At 42.2% G+C, this 16,679-nt stretch overlaps 1 protein-coding gene across 3 annotated transcripts; it reads right to left on the bottom strand.

The window, feature by feature from the left end:
• Positions 1–21: 21 nt before the first annotated feature.
• On the bottom strand, positions 22–15,159 carry LOC110532064 (serine/threonine-protein kinase Sgk2). Of its 3 annotated transcripts, XM_090184296.1 has the most exons (14): positions 14,166–14,241; positions 13,758–13,907; positions 8,467–8,537; positions 8,282–8,340; positions 7,704–7,761; positions 7,233–7,316; positions 6,481–6,612; positions 4,395–4,507; positions 4,266–4,302; positions 4,002–4,088; positions 3,772–3,867; positions 2,352–2,507; positions 2,073–2,162; positions 22–1,552 (listed from the first exon to the last, which is right to left on the bottom strand). In XM_090184296.1, exons 3-14 carry the CDS (start codon positions 8,482–8,484, stop codon positions 1,394–1,396), a joined length of 1,089 nt encoding a protein of 362 aa, XP_090040422.1. In that variant the 5' UTR covers positions 8,485–8,537; positions 13,758–13,907; positions 14,166–14,241; the 3' UTR covers positions 22–1,393. The 3 variants fall into 3 exon arrangements, with proteins under 3 accessions (XP_090040422.1, XP_021471345.3, XP_021471346.3); XM_021615670.3 differs by lacking the exons at positions 13,758–13,907; positions 14,166–14,241 and adding an exon at positions 14,820–15,159; XM_021615671.3 differs by having other exon boundaries at positions 13,758–14,266.
• Between the last annotated feature and the right edge of the window lie 1,520 nt (positions 15,160–16,679).

Genomic DNA, 16,679 nt, shown 5'->3' with positions numbered 1-16,679 from the left:
GCAAGACACGGTAAACATATGGATAGTTATTCATTGTAAAGTTTTTATGTACACATACTTCATTGCGCATCAGTCACCTTTAACACGGTGCTGGCATAAGTCAACAGTCTTTAATGTCACCCGTTGTGTTGACACAATCCTATGGCTTGTTTCACAAGGTTAAGAACACCATGGCACGCACCTTTACAGTTGTAAGAAGACGGCGTAGGTTTATTTTGCTGTTAAAGGGATAGCTCACCCACATTACAAAAGAACACATTGGTTTCCTTACCCACTAAGCAGTCTATGTTATAACAGCAATCTGTGCTTTGGTTTTATTCCCCCTTGGAAATGTTTCCAAATGCTAAGGTTTTAGCATTTGTGGAACAAATCACATCCAAGTCCTCGTACCGATGTTAGCATTTTTCGACATGTTCAAATCACGAGAAAGTATCTCAAATTGATTGTGAAGCTCAACAAAGTCACGTCTACATGACTTGAACCTGTGTGTGAAAAAGTGCTAATATGGGTATCGGGATTTGTTCCACAAAGGCTAAAACGGTGGATGCTAAGCTTCTAGGCTTTGTTTCAATAAAATCACCTGGGAAGATGAACAACACGGTGCAGTGTTTACATTTTTCAAAGTACCTGTATGTGCGAATGGTCTTCATTTTTTGTACATTTAGAAACAGTGCCAGGGAAATGAAACCAAAGCATCGATTGCTTATATCGGTACCATGACTTTGTGGCATTTGTGGCACAAATCTCATTCAAGTCATGGTACTGATACGCACATTTTCCACGCATGTTCAAGTCATCTATAATTGCCGTCAAACCTTTTCTATAGACTGCTGACAGGGAAAGGAAACCATTAAGTAAATGTGTAATTTGGGTGAGCTATCCCTTTAAGCATGCCTGGATGCAACAAATAGAGTCAAGCCTCTAATCTAATCTACAAAAAGTCTGTGATAACAGAAACGGCATGTTTTCAAATCAAAAATATATTGTTGGACAATCATCACATTTAATTTCAAATAACAAATGTTTGGAAGGTCCACCGTGTTTTGTATTAAAAACGGGCACTTAAAGAGCAGAAACATGGTTTTGACTAGAGTTTCACACATATCATTAGTGTTTGCCGCGTCTGCCTGTTCTACTGAGGTCTAGATAAACAGACGTGGCAGCCACTGTGCATAGCCTACACAAAAATGCATTCTGTTCAATGTGCTCCATTTCTGTGGCGGATAGGAGGTTGCCACTAACGGATCAAGGGCCAAATATATTTTTCACCCCTAGCTTAGAGGTTAAGGTTAGGATTTGGGGTTGAGGAATTGAAACCTAGATATGTGGTCAGGGGTAACTTCTACCCCGAGCTCAGGCAGTGGTGGTGCTGCGAGGGCCCTTCTTCCCTGTCTTAGAGGAAGCTGTCTTCTTCACCACAGACGTAGGAGAAGCCATTGAAGGCGCTGTTGCTGCTGGTGCTGGCGTTCAGCTCAGGGGTGCGACCCACCGAGTTAGGCACCATCTCCCTGGTGAACTCTGGGTCTATGTGCTGCGTGTCCGCTGGCCCTTTCTGAAGGAGAGAGGAGACATGTTAGGGAATTGAGCAAAGTGATAGAGAAAAGAGACGGACAGTGTGAAGGCGAAAACGAAAAGAAAGAAAGGTAGTGAGAGAAAGTGTTAGAGAAAGAGCCGTTAAGGTTAGAGAATATGGTAAGAAACAACCGGCATGTTATAGGCCAGGGGTCGGCAACAGACAATTTATTTTGGCCCCCAAAAGTGGGAGGGGGGGGGGGTAGTTTTAGGTCAAAAAAAGACAGTAAAATCTCCAGCAAATCAGCCCCAAAAAATAATCATGTTGTAAATCAGTTCCCAAGTATTCGCACCAATAAAAGAGATGTGATCGTGTCTCAATGTAATCCAGGTATGAAATTAGTGCTCTTTTCAACTACAAATCTCTTTTTGGGCTTAGTTGTGGTCAATTTGCAGTGTACAAATGATTATGCCCCCCCCCGACAATCCACTCCAACAAAAATTGGCCCGCGGCTGAATCTAATTGCCTACCAATGTTATAGACTGTGCCAAAAACTCACCACATTGGGGTAGTATGGAGGAGTGATCCGCTTGTGGTACAGGTCATCCCAGTTAATCGGGGAGAAGAACACATGGTTCTTGATTTCTAACTGCAAAGTAAAACAAGAATCATATACAAGAAGCGATGTATAACTGAGTGAACATTAGTGAAACACAGTAACCGACAAAGGCATGGGGTTGCTCCCGAAATGGCACAGAAGTAGTGCACTATATTGGGTATAGGGTGCCATTTCAGATGCAATCCATGGTCCATGGAGAGGGTCTAGTCAGCCACTCACAAAGTCGTTGATGGCTCCCAGCCTGCAGTGCTGGTCTTTCTGCAGGAGGCCCTGGAGCAGACTACAGACAGCGTCTGACTTCCCTGGGGGCAGAGGCAGAGGCTTGTGCAGGATACCATCATACAGCTCAGACATGTCCCGGCTGTAAAAAGGAGGCTAGAAACGGAGTAGAACGGAGGAGAGACACTGTAGCCACCAGCTACTCCAGAAACATTTCCTGAAGTTGGTAACATAATGGTCTTGGGACATTTGCTGCACGAGGAAATAATATTCGGATTGGCCTTAGATTGCATTAAGTACAGTAGCTATAAGATTCGAAAAAAACGATTTTATTTTAGTACTACTTCTTTAAAAATACTAAACATACATCACACAAACAGCTACATCCCACCTGCCCTGACCCTCAAGCTCACACCTCCAACTCTAGTACCCGCATCACTCACCGCCACATGGCCTCAAACTGCGCCATTTTGATTCCCTCCGTCGCCCACGCACGTTAAAAATTAAGATAACAAAACATTTGACCTTTCCATTGTGTTGATTTTCCAGTTTTTAAGTATACGTTTTTTCAAGATGATTGAGGAGAAAAGTATCGTCCGACCCATCGTCCGACTGCACCCTCATAAGCCACGTCTTGTAATATGTAGACAGACGGATTAAAAGTACATTTATATTCTAATACTTCTGACAGACAACTTTCTAACTCTGCCCATAATTTGACTGCCATGACTGCCGTTGTTCCGTTGTGCTGTAGAATGGGAATTTTGTAAAATACATTCTATACATTAGTTTATACTGGATTAAGCATATTTTTTCGTTTAACTAATTTCATTAGTTATTTTCAGACATTTCCTCCATCTCGTGCCAATATCAGTTAAGTCTTGGTTCCAATAGTTTATATTTTTTCTAAGATATTGTCAGTTGGATATGCTCTCTGCAAGGGTTTGTATAGCTTTCAATATGAATATCGTTTTCTGACTCAAATAGGATTCCCTCAAGATTCCTAATCCAAATTTTGTGATATAAAACTTTTAAATTGCATATATTTGAAAATGTCTACATGGGTCAATCCAAAATTGCTTTTTTAAATCATGTCATGGAAATCAATGTATTTCCTAATACCAAGTAATTTATGATTTATATGCCTTTAGTTTTCCACGTGCACCAATGTATCAGTGAATTCTTAAAAAGCTATCCAACGAGTGTGTTTTTTAGGGTTGCGTTTTTAGGGAGTGCCATTTGATCTTGTGGAATACATTTCATTCCATGTTGTTATTAGTAGCTCGTAGCTTGATCATTTGAAAACAAACACATGAAAAGATTCTGTGGACGAGCATGCGCATCTTCATTGTTCCTCTTTAGTACATTTAACCATACGACGCAAGTAAAAGCATTGGGTGGCTAAGATTCAAAAACGTACAAGACTATAGATCATCTCATAGAGCACAGCTCCCAGACACCACCAGTCCACAGTGCGGTCATAGGGCTCCTTACGCAGAATCTCAGGGGCCAAATACTAGAGAGAGAGACAGAGACAGAGAGAGAGAAATACACAGATGGATATATAGAGCTGTAAGTGACTATTAGACATATGTTATAACTAACATATCATTGAGCACAGACACAATCTCAGGGCTATCCCTCCCTCACCTCGGGGGTTCCACAGAAAGTGGACGTGGTGGTCTCCGGCTCCACTCCCTCTTTACACAGCCCAAAGTCCGTAAGCACCACGTGGCCCTGGAACACACATCGGTTTTAAGCACCTTCCCAATCAATCTTACAGGAACTTACAGGACCGCGTACGATACTGTTTTTGCGAAATCTTGAACCATCTTCCCTAAGATGAGAAGGAAGTGAGTTGAGATATTGAAAACAATCCAATAACATTACATCCACTTATGAGTCAACACTTACCTGAGAGTCTAAGAGAATATTCTCTGGCTTTAAATCTCTACAAAAGAACAAACAAACAAAGATATTTGATTTCACGGACCCTCAATAGTGTACATTATAACGTGTTGCTTCTGCGTGAATGTGTCGGACCTGTAAACAATGTTGAGGGAGTGAAGGTAGCCGATGGCACTGGCAACCTCGGCAGCATAGAACCGAGCCCTCGGCTCCAAGAAGCACCGCTCCCTCTGCAGGTGGAAGAAAATCTTCCAAGACAGAGAGAGAGGGAATGAGAGGGAGAAGAAGAAGTTAGCGATAGAGGGAGAAAGAAAACATTTCTGCCTTGTTGTTTTAACTGTCAGTCTCCTGCGCTCTGACAAAGCATGTCATATTACTACCAGTACATAATTGACTCATCATAATACTGTGACACAGAGACTTTGGACTGAGCCGATCAGTAAATGGGAGTAAAGTGTGACTAAGACCAGGACTTGGGGCTATGACACACTGCTCTGCTGCTTCTGTGCTGACAATAGCTTGGCAGCTTTAATGTACAGTACCAGTCAAAAGTTGACACACCTACTCATTCAAGGGTTGTTCTTTATTTTTTTTTAACTATTTTCTACATTGTAGAATAGAGAATGCATCAAAACTATGAAATAACACATATGGAATCATGTACTAAGCAAAAAAAGTGTTAAACAAATCAAAATATATTTGATATTTGAGATTCTTCCAAGTAGCCACCCTTTGCCTTGATTACAGCTTTGCACACTCTTGGCATTCTCTCAACCAGCTTCATGAGGTAGTCACCTGGAATGCATTTCAATTAACATGTGTGCATTGTTAAAATGTATTTCCTTCTTAATACGTTTGAGCCAATCAGTTGTGTTGTGACAAGGTAGGGTTGATATACCGAAGATAGCCCTATTTGGTGAAAGACCAAGTCCATCTTATGGCAAGAACAGCTCAAATAAGCAAAGATCAATGACAGTCCATTATTACTTTAAGACGTGAAGGTCAGTCAATCTGGAAAATGTCAAGAAATTGGAATGTTTCTTTCAACAGCACTTGCAAAAACCATCAAGCGCTATGATGAAACTGGCTCTCACACTTACCTCTGCTGCAGAGGATACGTTCATTAGAGTTAACTGCACGAGAGATTGCAAACCAAATAAATGCTTCACAGTGTTTAAGTAACAGACACAGCTAAACATCAACTGTTCAGAGGAGACTGCGTGAATCAGGCCTTCATGGTCTTATTGCTGCAAAGAAACCACTACTGAAGGACACCAATAAGAAGAGACTTGCTTGGGCCAAGAAATACGAGTAATGGACATTAGACCGGTGGAAATCTGTCCTTTGGTGTGATGAGTCCAAATTTGAGATTTTTGGTTCCAACCGCCGTCTTTGTGAGAGGCAGAGTAGGTGAACGGAGGATCTCCGAATGTGTGGTTCCCACCGTGAAGCATGGAAGAGGAGGTGTGGTGGTGCTTTGCTGGTGACACTGTGATTTATTTAGAATACAAGGCACACTTAACCAGCCTGGCTACTACAGCTTTCTGCAGCAATACACCATCCCATTTGGATTGTGCATAGTGGGACTATCAATTGTTTTTCAACAGGACAATGACCCAACACACATTTCCAGGCTGTGTAAGGGCTATTTGACCTAGAAGGAGAGTGGAATGCTGCATCAGATGACCTGGCCTCCACAATCACCCTACCTCAACCCAATTGAGATGGTTTGGGATGAGTTGGACTATTTACTACATTGTAGAATAATAGTGAAGACATCAAAACTGTGAAATAACACATATGGAATCATGTAGTAACCAAAAAGGTGTTATACAAATGTGGGAACTCCTTCAAGAATGTTGAAAAAGCATTCCAGGTGAAGCTGGTTGAGAGAATGCCAAGCATGTGCAAAGCTGTCATCAAGGCAAAGGGTGGCTACTTTGAAGAATCTAAAATATATTTTGATTTGTTTAACACTTTTTTGGTTACTACACGATTCCATATGTGCTATTTCATAGTTATGATGTCTTCACTATTATTCTACAATGTAGAACATAGTAAAAATAATGAAGAACCCTTGAATGAGTAGGTGTGTCAAAATTGTTGACTGGTACTGTAAATAAAGGATGGCTTATTAGGAACATTGCTACAGTCCATTCCTTTTTGTCATTTGCATATCATATGCAACCTTTCAGGAAACCCAGGACCAATAGCCAGCTACCTCTCCCCCGTTGACATAGTCCAGGACAAAGTAGAGCTTCTCTGGGGTCTGGAAGGAGTAGTGGAGGCCCACCAGGAAAGGGTGCTTCAGGCTCTTCAGCAGCACGTTCCTCTCTGCCATGATGTTCTTTTGCTAGAGGACACAAAGCAGCATTGAACCAGCGGACACGAGGCACACAGCAGAATACAGGCCCCTGTCAGCGCCACTGCTTCAGCCCCAAGCGCGAGACAAGAGACAATACACAGAAAGAGTGGGGGGAGAGCGAGACACCTCTTTCCTAAAAAGGTCCACAGTGTTATTTATGCTGCTTTAAGTCACAAGTGCAGCCGTCTACACACATCTGACTAGGTCTGTCAGACAGCTATAACGTGTGTCTGTGAGTAGCTCATAAAGTCCAAGACTTGCTTATAAGTATCAAGTGATACAAAACCAAGGGGAAGAAACAGCTCTGATTATGGGAATGTACAGTTAGTAAGAAACACAGAGACTGGGGGCTGTATAATCAGTCTGTCAGAGTACAAAGGACAGAACACACTTCAGATTAGATTAGATATTATCTTTCTTTGAAACACACAACAGACTTGGGCAAAACCAGTTCTGCTACACAGTGAAATGCATACACATGTTGAATATATACTGACATAAAGGGTTTTATTGGTGTCATTTAATGGACCTTTACCACAGAAAATGAATAACCTGTATGTGAGTTGGTTGGGAGAATGAATAACTAAATAAAATGTTTATAGACCAACCTCCTTTTTCTTCAGGATGACTTTCTTCTGTAAAACTTTGACCGCATAGAATTTGTTGTCAGCTTTGAGCTTGGCGAGCAGGACCTGGATGCAGGGTGGTTGCCAATAAATCTCTGGTTGTTTACTCAAAACTTCACCTACTAATATGACACTCTTATCATAAACATATCTTAAATCAATCTAGACTAGAGGGTCAATGAAATACACACAAACAACATATTTGATTAACAGTCACACAAAACATAGAAAGAAAGTAGTCATAGACACAATGAAAAAGGACTGCAAATTAACTGGACAAATTAAAAATGGCTACTCATCCGGAGTACAATTTGTCAACAGCCTTATCATCATTCATTGGTTTGTTTTTGCCTTTTCATCAAGGTAACCTTAACAGTCCTGCATAGACAGAGTTAATCATTGATGAAGGCATGCAGCCTTTTGTCAGACAGACAGCAGTGTAGTCTGTCTTACCTTCCCATAGGTCCCTTTTCCAATAACAGCCAAGAAGTCAAAGTCAGTGGGCTTGGCACTGAAACAAGAACAGGAATGATGATACAGATATCTGTGTCATACGGATTGACATGACGCGTAATCATGACAGGTTATGGCAGAGACAACCGTCTCGCAACATGACTCTGGTATGATGCATGAAATAGCATGTTCGATCAAGGGCTCTATTCAATAGGTGAAGCTGAAGCGTTACAGATTCCGCAATAGAAATGTAAAGGTCATTTCGGATTGAGCCGACACCTGCAGTGTTTATCGCGAACACAGTCTCCGCTAAAGCCGGGAACAATGCCATTCAATTTCCATCACGCTGTAAAGCTGAATTTCCACCATGGGGATTGAAAAGAGCCCCGAGTCTCAATAACAAAGTACAGCAGTGTATGTTAGTGGTTGCAGCCGATGTGTGGCATCATATCGAGGTGTAAACAGTTTTGTTAATGAATGCATCGGGATCACAATTCCGTTGGTAAAGGGTTACCAGATGTCAGTTCTACGGGGCATTACGAATCACCGAAACCCATTACTCTTAATACTGTACATACTGTGGGTTTGCCGAGGGTCCCAGGTTGACCTCACTGAGGGCGGAGGGCGGTGATCTAAGCTAGAAGACAAGTAGAAAAAAAACAATGAATGATAGAGCAAAGCAGTGTAAACATCCAGTAGCAAAAATAGGATTACATCCTTGATTGACTACAAAGCACAGCACACTACAGAGTGAAACACTCACTGGATTACAGTTCGCCATGGCCTTGGTCCATTCCTTGCCCACCGGGGAGCCTACATCAGTGCTTCCCAGACCTGTCATTACAAAGAGGACACAATTGGAACACAATGACATGATAGCACCCCACAACAGTGTGTGACTCTGCTGCTGGTCCCCCTATGCCAGCTTGACCCTGACAAACTGGTAGTTCTGGTTTGAAACCCAACGCAGGCAGGCACAACAAAGGATATTTGTTGTTTTGGAGAGTTCATATCAATGGACACTTTTACATGGCAAATGTTACTTTCCCGTGTCCACAAATGTGTGCGGGACTGCTTAGGTCATTATTCAAACCAATTTCAATCTCCCCCACAGACGGTCACTTGCCAAGAATGTCTGAATGTTTTGAAATGTTCCTTCCATGGTCTTAAGAAATGTTTAACCTTTAGGCCTACTGAATAAACAGCCATATGTCCTCAAGAGTAGATTGTAATGTGCTACAGTAGATGTGTGGAAAGTTAGAAACCCATTTGAAGGTTGATATCCCATTTCTACAGTCATGTGTATTACCCTCTAATTAGGGCTTTGGGATTATTATAGACCTTATATTCTCAAATTATACCATTGTGTAAATGCAAGCGCAAATTACAAATAGGGTGTTTACAAACTTTGAAAACATTCAGCAGATCTATTCTGTCAGCATAAAAAATACACACATACAGAGCATTTGGGAAGTATTCAGACCCCTTGACTTTTTCCACATTTTGTTACATTACAGCCTTATTCTAAGATAGATTACATTGTTTTTCCCCCCTCGTCAATCTACACACAATACCCAATAATGACAAAGCAAAAACATGCTCTTAGAAATTAGCATCCTCTCAAGCTCTGTCAGGTTGGATGGGGAGCGTCGCTGCACAGCTATTTTCAGGTCTCTCCAGAGATGTTAGATCGGGTTCAAGGACATTTAAAGACTTGTCCCGAAGCCACTCCTGCGTTGTCTTGGCTGTGTGCTTAGGGTCGTTGTCCTGTTGTAAGGCGAACCTTCGTCCCAGTCTGAAATCCTGAGCGTTCTAGAGCAGGTTTTCATCAAGGATCTGTATTTTGCTCCATTCATCTTTCCCTTTATCCTGACTAATCTCACTGAAAAACATCCCCACAGCATGCTGCTGCCACCACCATGCTTCACCGTAGAGATGGTGCCAAGTTTCCTACAGACATGACGCTTGGCATTCAGGCCAAAGTCTTCAATCTTGGTTTCATCAGACCAGAGAATCTTGTTTCTCAGGGTCTGAGAGTCCTTTAGGTGCATTTTGGCAAACTCCAAGCGGGCTGTCGTGTGCCTTTTACTGAGGAGTGGCTTCGGTCTGGCCACTCTACCATGAAGGCCTGATTGGTGGAGTGCTGCAGAGATGGTTGTTCTTCTGGAATGTTCTCCCATCTCCACAGGGGAACTTTGGAGCTCTGTCAGAGTGACCATCTAGTTATTGGTCACCTACCTGATCAAGGCCCTTCTCCCACAATTGCTCCGTATTGCAGGGCGGCCAGCTCTAGGAAGAGTCTTGGTGGTTCCAAACCTTTTCAATTTAAGAATGATGGAGGCCATTGTGTTCTTGGGGACCTTCAAAGCTGCAGAAATGTTTTGGTACTCTTCCCCAGATCTGTGCCTCGACACAATCCTGTCTCATAGCTCTATGGGCAATTCCTTCGACATCATGGCTTGGTTTTTGCTCTGACATGCGCTGTCTACTGTGGGACCTTATATAGACAGGTGTGTGCCTTTCCAAATCATGTCCAATCAATTTAATTTACCACAGGTGGACTCCAATCATGCTGTAGAAACATCAAGGATGATCAATGGAAACAGGATGCACCTGAGCTCAATTTTGAGTCTCACAGCAAAGGGTCTGAATACTTATAGAAGAAAGGTATTTCTGATACAGTGCCTTGCGAAAGTATTCGGCCCCCTTGAACTTTGCGACCTTTTGCCACATTTCAGGCTTCAAACATAAAGATATAAAACTGTATTTTTTTGTGAAGAATCAACAACAAGTGGGACACAATCATGAAGTGGAACGACATTTATTGGATATTTCAAACTTTTTTAACAAATCAAAAACTGAAAAATTGGGCGTGCAAAATTATTCAGCCCCCTTAAGTTAATACTTTGTAGCGCCACCTTTTTCTGCGATTACAGCTGTAAGTCGCTTGGGGTATGTCTCTATCAGTTTTGCACATCGAGAGACTGAAATTTTTTCCCATTCCTCCTTGCAAAACAGCTCGAGCTCAGTGAGGTTGGATGGAGAGCATTTGTGAACAGCAGTTTTCAGTTCTTTCCACAGATTCTCGATTGGATTCAGGTCTGGACTTTGACTTGGCCATTCTAACACCTGGATATGTTTATTTTTGAACCATTCCATTGTAGATGTTGCTTTATGTTTTGGATCATTGTCTTGTTGGAAGACAAATCTCCGTCCCAGTCTCAGGTCTTTTGCAGACTCCATCAGGTTTTCTTCCAGAATGGTCCTGTATTTGGCTCCATCAATCTTCCCATCAATTTTAACCATCTTCCCTGTCCCTGCTGAAGAAAAGCAGGCCCAAACCATGATGCTGCCACCACCATGTTTGACAGTGGGGATGGTGTGTTCAGCTGTGTTGCTTTTACGCCAAACATAACGTTTTGCATTGTTGCCAAAAAGTTCAATTTTGGTTTCATCTGACCAGAGCACCTTCTTCCACATGTTTGGTGTGTCACCCAGGTGGCTTGTGGCAAACTTTAAACGACACTTTTTATGGATATCTTTAAGAAATGGCTTTCTTCTTGCCACTCTTCCATAAAGGCCAGATTTGTGCAATATACGACTGATTGTTGTCCTATGGACAGAGTCTCCCACCTCAACTGTAGATCTCTGTAGTTCATCCAGAGTGATCATGGGCCTCTTGGCTGCATCTCTGATCAGTCTTCCTCTTGTATGAGCTGAAAGTTTAGAGGGACGGCCAGGTCTTGGTAGATTTGCAGTGGTCTGATACTCCTTCCATTTCAATATTATTGCTTGCACAGTGCTCCTTGGGATGTTTAAAGCTTGGGAAATCTTTTTGTATCCAAATCCGGCTTTAAACTTCTTCACAACAGTATCTCGGACCTGCCTGGTGTGTTCCTTGTTCTTCATGATGCTCTCTGCGCTTTTAACGGACCTCTGAGACTATCACAGTGCAGGTGCATATATACAGAGACTTGATTACACACAGATGGATTGTATTTATCCTCATTAGTCATTTAGGTCAACATTGGATCATTCAGAGATCCTCACTGAACTTCTGGAGAGAGTTTGCTGCACTGAAAGTAAAGGGGCTGAATAATTTTGCACGCCCAATTTTTCAGTTTTTGATTTGTTAAAAAAGTTTGAAATATCCAATAAATGTCGTTCCACTTCATGATTGTGTCCCACTTGTTGTTGATTCTTCACAAAAAAATACAGTTTTATATCTTTATGTTTGAAGCCTGAAATGTGGCAAAAGGTCGCAAAGTTCAAGGGGGCCGAATACTTTCGCAAGGCACTGTATATATATATTTTTTGCCCAAAAAAATCTAAAAAACGGTTTTCACTTTGTGATTGTGTGGTATTGTGTGTAGATTGTTGAGGAAATTGTTTTATTTAATCCATTTTAGAATAAGGCTGTAACGTAACAAAATGTGGAAAAGGTCAAGGGGTCTGAATACTTCCCGAATGCACTGTATCAAAGGTCTTAAATAGACTACTAGCCTATTACGGTTTACCATTGTATTCCTTGAGTGATTACAAGGCTATTTAGAGTATTTGGAGAACATTTTCCAACTTGATAGAACCATATTTCAAACATTCACCCACGGCTGGCCCGCTCATTAAGCAGGATTAGGGGACCACCTATGGCGGAAGGTTGACGCGGGCGGCATTTTCTGAGATAAACTCACCTAGACGCACCTCCAAACAACAACACATAAAACCTCACTTAATTCTGCACCAAAACAATGACAATTTCTCTCAACCAGTGGCATATAGATTTTTTAGGTGTGCGCTGATAAGGAGTGGACACATTGTCAAAGGCGCAAAATATTTTGCTTGTGAATTCCCAGTGCGCCTCTCCGGGGTGCTGTTGGAGAGATGCATCTCTGCAGCGCTGTCAAAAAAATGATTGAACATCAATAATGTAGCAGATATAGGATATGGTATAAATAGTATGTGGTCTTTTCTGTAGCCTACAGGCGGGAGATAAAATGTATGACAATGTAATGACCTTTTTACATCATGCAGGTTTATCTGATTTAATTGCCTAACCTAAAGGGCACTCATTCAAATAAAAAATGAGCTGTCATGTTAACAAACAACATCTCCTAAAAACAGGAAAGGTCAAAGTAAAACATATGGAATGGGCAATCACAACTGTTGTCCAGGAGTTCCACCCCATTGTCATGAACAGGGGTTCCAAGTTTATATCCATTAATTATTGACAAGCTGATCATAGCGATTCCCGCTGTGTAAACACATTGCAAATAGGCTCACGATAACTCCTGATAAAGTTTGGTAGCTGATATTCAGAGTGTAAATAGCCAAGTTGATTAGTCACAAGAATCAGGACTAATTAAACCAACGCAATGGCCTGTTACCACATCGACGGGCATTCATAAAATGTAATTTCAGACAACACTGTAGGCTACTCCTCAGTAAGCACGGACTGACGTCAAAGCCTTTTGAGTGTCTTTTTTTGGTCCAGTCCCGAACCAGCCTTGATTTCCACATCCACGGACATAGATTTTTGGTTCGGTCCGGACCAAAACTGAACCAATCATAGACGTCTATGTTTGGTTCATTTTTTATCCTGTCTAGACCAGCCTTGATTTGGCCCAAACAGACGTCAATAAATTACTTATTTTCTAATTTAATTCAGAACCAAAAATTATCCTGATTTCAACATTTGGAAAAGGCGTATTTTTCTATGGAAAATAGGTACATATGGACCATTGGCAAAAGAAATATGGAAAACATGGAAAATACGGAACATTTTAAACATATGGAAAATACATTTTAAGCTTTCATTGAACCTAACTTAAATGTCTGGAAAATACTATTTTAGATGTCTTTTCAACCTCATTGGGACTGGGACTATTCTAATTTTGCGGGGGCGACATTTTTTGGTCTCCCCTATGGCGGCAGAATGGCAAGGACCAGACCTGCAGTCACCACTAACCAGAAATACATGAAAGGCTACATTTTACAGTACATTGTGTACATTCTCAACCTACCTGCAGTAAATGTTAAAACTGAGTTCAAGCCTACCTGTCGCAGGTGCGTGAGGTCGGTGGAGTGCTGTCTAATCGACTGACTGACCGAAGACCCTTGGCTCGAGTCAAGTGTCGAAGCACAGAGCACAGCGCTGTAGTTGTCGCAGCTCAGAGCACAGCGCTATTGTTGTCCTGCATTTTAGGACTACAGAAAGCAGGGCTAGTTGGGGTCACTCACCAAATGAACTAGCCTTATGGATATCCACTATCGTCGGGGCTTGATTACTCAGCTAACCATCCAAAAATCTCATAAGACATAAATAAGGTGGTGTTTTTGGTGTAATAATGACGTTATACTATGTTGTTATATTGGAAAGTGTCATGTAGAATACCAATGAATCCTTATCTGATCTTCTAAGATATTAATTCAGCTTTGATCTAACTTTACTAAACGAGCACCTACCACCGTTGTGAGAAGTAGCGGAGCTCCTGTGAGCAACGCTTCCGTGAGCTCCAGCAGCGCTACACCCCTACTCCCGCTGCACCGAACGAGCTCATTTAAGCGCATACTCTTACCTCTTGCAAAATTTGGAGATGCAGAAACGATACCACGTGTATGGCTGTTTTATTTGGCCAATGGAACATTTCAGGTTGGTTTTAGTAAAACAGCTAGGAAGGGGATACTTTTACAACTGGATTGAGTGAAGTGGCAGAAAATATGTTGAATAAGCAACTCATGAGCATGGAGAGCCTCTCAGGTTTGACAAAATGTATTTATATCTTTCAGTCTAATACGGGTAATTACTTTAGTTTTGTAGGTCTTCGAGAGAAACACGCTTTCTACAAGTAGTTAGGCAACAGTCCTCTCAAAGTTCAGCTGAAATTTTACCCTGAAAGGAGGGTGGGGGGGAGGGGGGGGGGGGCTGAAATGCCAGGGCTGAATTTTAGCGCCCGGGATTCGTTTACAACGGCTCACATTGTGAAATTCTATCAAATGCACGTGAAATTGCGCAGGAAGATAAAAAGGTAGCTCTGTTAATATTAATAATATTTTAACCGTTTGAGCTAGAGAAGCCGTTTTACTTTCTGCAAATCTGCAAGCATGCCTGTCACGAACCTTTTTTCCTCTCTGACACTGCTGCGTGATACGTGCAATGCCTAGTTGTAGGTTTCTGTTTGGTCAATCCGCCGTCTGAAGTGGCCGTACAGTATTTACAGCCTCCGCAGACTTCAGCGCGTTCATACTTCTTGCGCTAAAAGGAGAAGACCAGAGCGAATATAGCGAATGAACTTGTTAAGGAAGTTTATATTTATACAGGACATCGGCTACCGCCCCCGCCTACCGTCAACCAATCATGTCAATTCGGAGCTATGGGGAGCAGGGTATTTGAGCAGAGTTGAGCGGTCGCATATCCCGCTCATCGCTCTGAGAGAAAAGATCTCTGCCACGGCCCCCCGGGGGGGCAACGGTTTCCCGGGGGGGCAACCCAGACAGGAAGATCACATCAGTGACTCAACCCACTCAAGTGCCGCACCCCTCCTAGGGACGGCATGAAAGAGTAGGCCAGTGACTCAGCCCCTGTAATAGGGTTAGAGGCAGAGAATCCCTGTGGAAAGAGGGGAACCGGCCAGGCAGAGACAGCAAGGGCGGTTCGTTGCTCCAGAGCCTTTCCGTTCACCTTCACACTCCTGGGCCAGACTACACTCAATCATATGACCCACTGAGTCTTCAGTAAAGACTTAAAGGTTGAGACGAGTTTGCGTCTCTCACATGGGTAGGCAGACCATTCCATAAAAATTGAGCTCTATAGGAGAAAGCCCTGCCTCCAGCTGTTTGCTTAGAAATTCTAGGGACAATTAGGAGGCCTGCTTCTTGTGACCATAGCGTACGTGTAGGTATGTAATGCAGGACCAAATCAGAGAGATAGGTAGGAGCAAGCCCATGTAATGCTTTGTAGGTTAACAGTAAAACCTTGAAATCAGCCCTTGCCTTGACAGGAAGCCAGTGTAGGGAGGTTAGCACTGGAGTAATATGATCATATTTTTTGGTTCTAGTCAGGATTCTAGCAGCCCTATTTAACACTAACTGAAGTTTATTTAGTGCTTTATCCGGGTAGCCGGAAAGTAGAGCATTGCAGTAGTCTAACCTAGAAGTAACAAAAGCATGGATACATTTTTCTGCATCATTTTTGGACAGAAAGTTTCTGATTTTTGCAATGTTACGTAGATGGAAAAAAGCTGTCCTTGAAACAGTCTTGATATGTTCTTCAAAAGAGAGATCACAGTCCAGAGTAATGCCGAGGTCCTTCACAGTTTTATTTGAGACGACTGTACAACCATCAATATTAATTGTCAGATTCAACAGAAGATCTCTTTGTTTCTTGGGACCTAGAACAAGCATCTCTGTTTTGTCCGAGTTTAAAAGTAGAAAGTTTGCAGCCATCCACTTCCTTATGTCTGAAACACAGGCTTCTAGCGATGGCAATTTTGGGGCTTCACCATGTTTCATTGAAATGTACAGCTGTGTGTCATCCGCATAGCAGTGAACGTTAACATTATGTTTTCGAATGACATCCCCAGGAGGTAAAATATATAGTGAAAACAATAGTGGTCTTCAAACGGAACCTTGAGGAACACCGACATTTACAGTTGATTTGTCAGAGGACAAACCATTCAGAGACAAACTGATATCTTTCCGACAGATAAGATCTAAACTAGGCCAGAACTTGTCCGTGTAGACCAATTGGGGTTTCCAATCTCTCCAAAAGAATGTGGTGATCGATGGTATCAAAGGACAGATGCAGAGCCTCGGTCTGATGCCATTAAAAGGTAATTTACCACCTTCACAAGTGCAGTCTCAGTGCTATGATGGGGTCTAAAACCAGACTGAAGCATTTCGTATACATTGTTTATCTTCAGGAAGGCAGTGAGTTGCTGCGCAACAGCCTTTTCTAAAAATTTTGAGAGGAATGGAAGA

Source organism: Oncorhynchus mykiss, chromosome 9 (assembly GCF_057628025.1).
Source record: "Oncorhynchus mykiss isolate SJ-2025 chromosome 9, ASM5762802v1, whole genome shotgun sequence".
In the NCBI taxonomy this organism is placed as follows: Eukaryota; Metazoa; Chordata; class Actinopteri; order Salmoniformes; family Salmonidae; genus Oncorhynchus; species Oncorhynchus mykiss.
Note: the sequence above shows the minus strand (reverse complement) of the source record. Positions and strands in the feature narration are given on the sequence as shown.

Bases quoted from the DNA above. Each gene is read 5' to 3' on its own strand.
- LOC110532064 (XM_021615670.3), bottom strand. The intron at 4,089-4,265 runs GTAAGTGTTGAC...TGTGTGTTCCAG, and splicing joins ATATTCTCTTAGACTCTCAG to GGCCACGTGGTGCTTACGGA. The intron at 3,868-4,001 runs GTGAGGGAGGGA...CTCTCTCTCTAG, and splicing joins CTTTCTGTGGAACCCCCGAG to TATTTGGCCCCTGAGATTCT.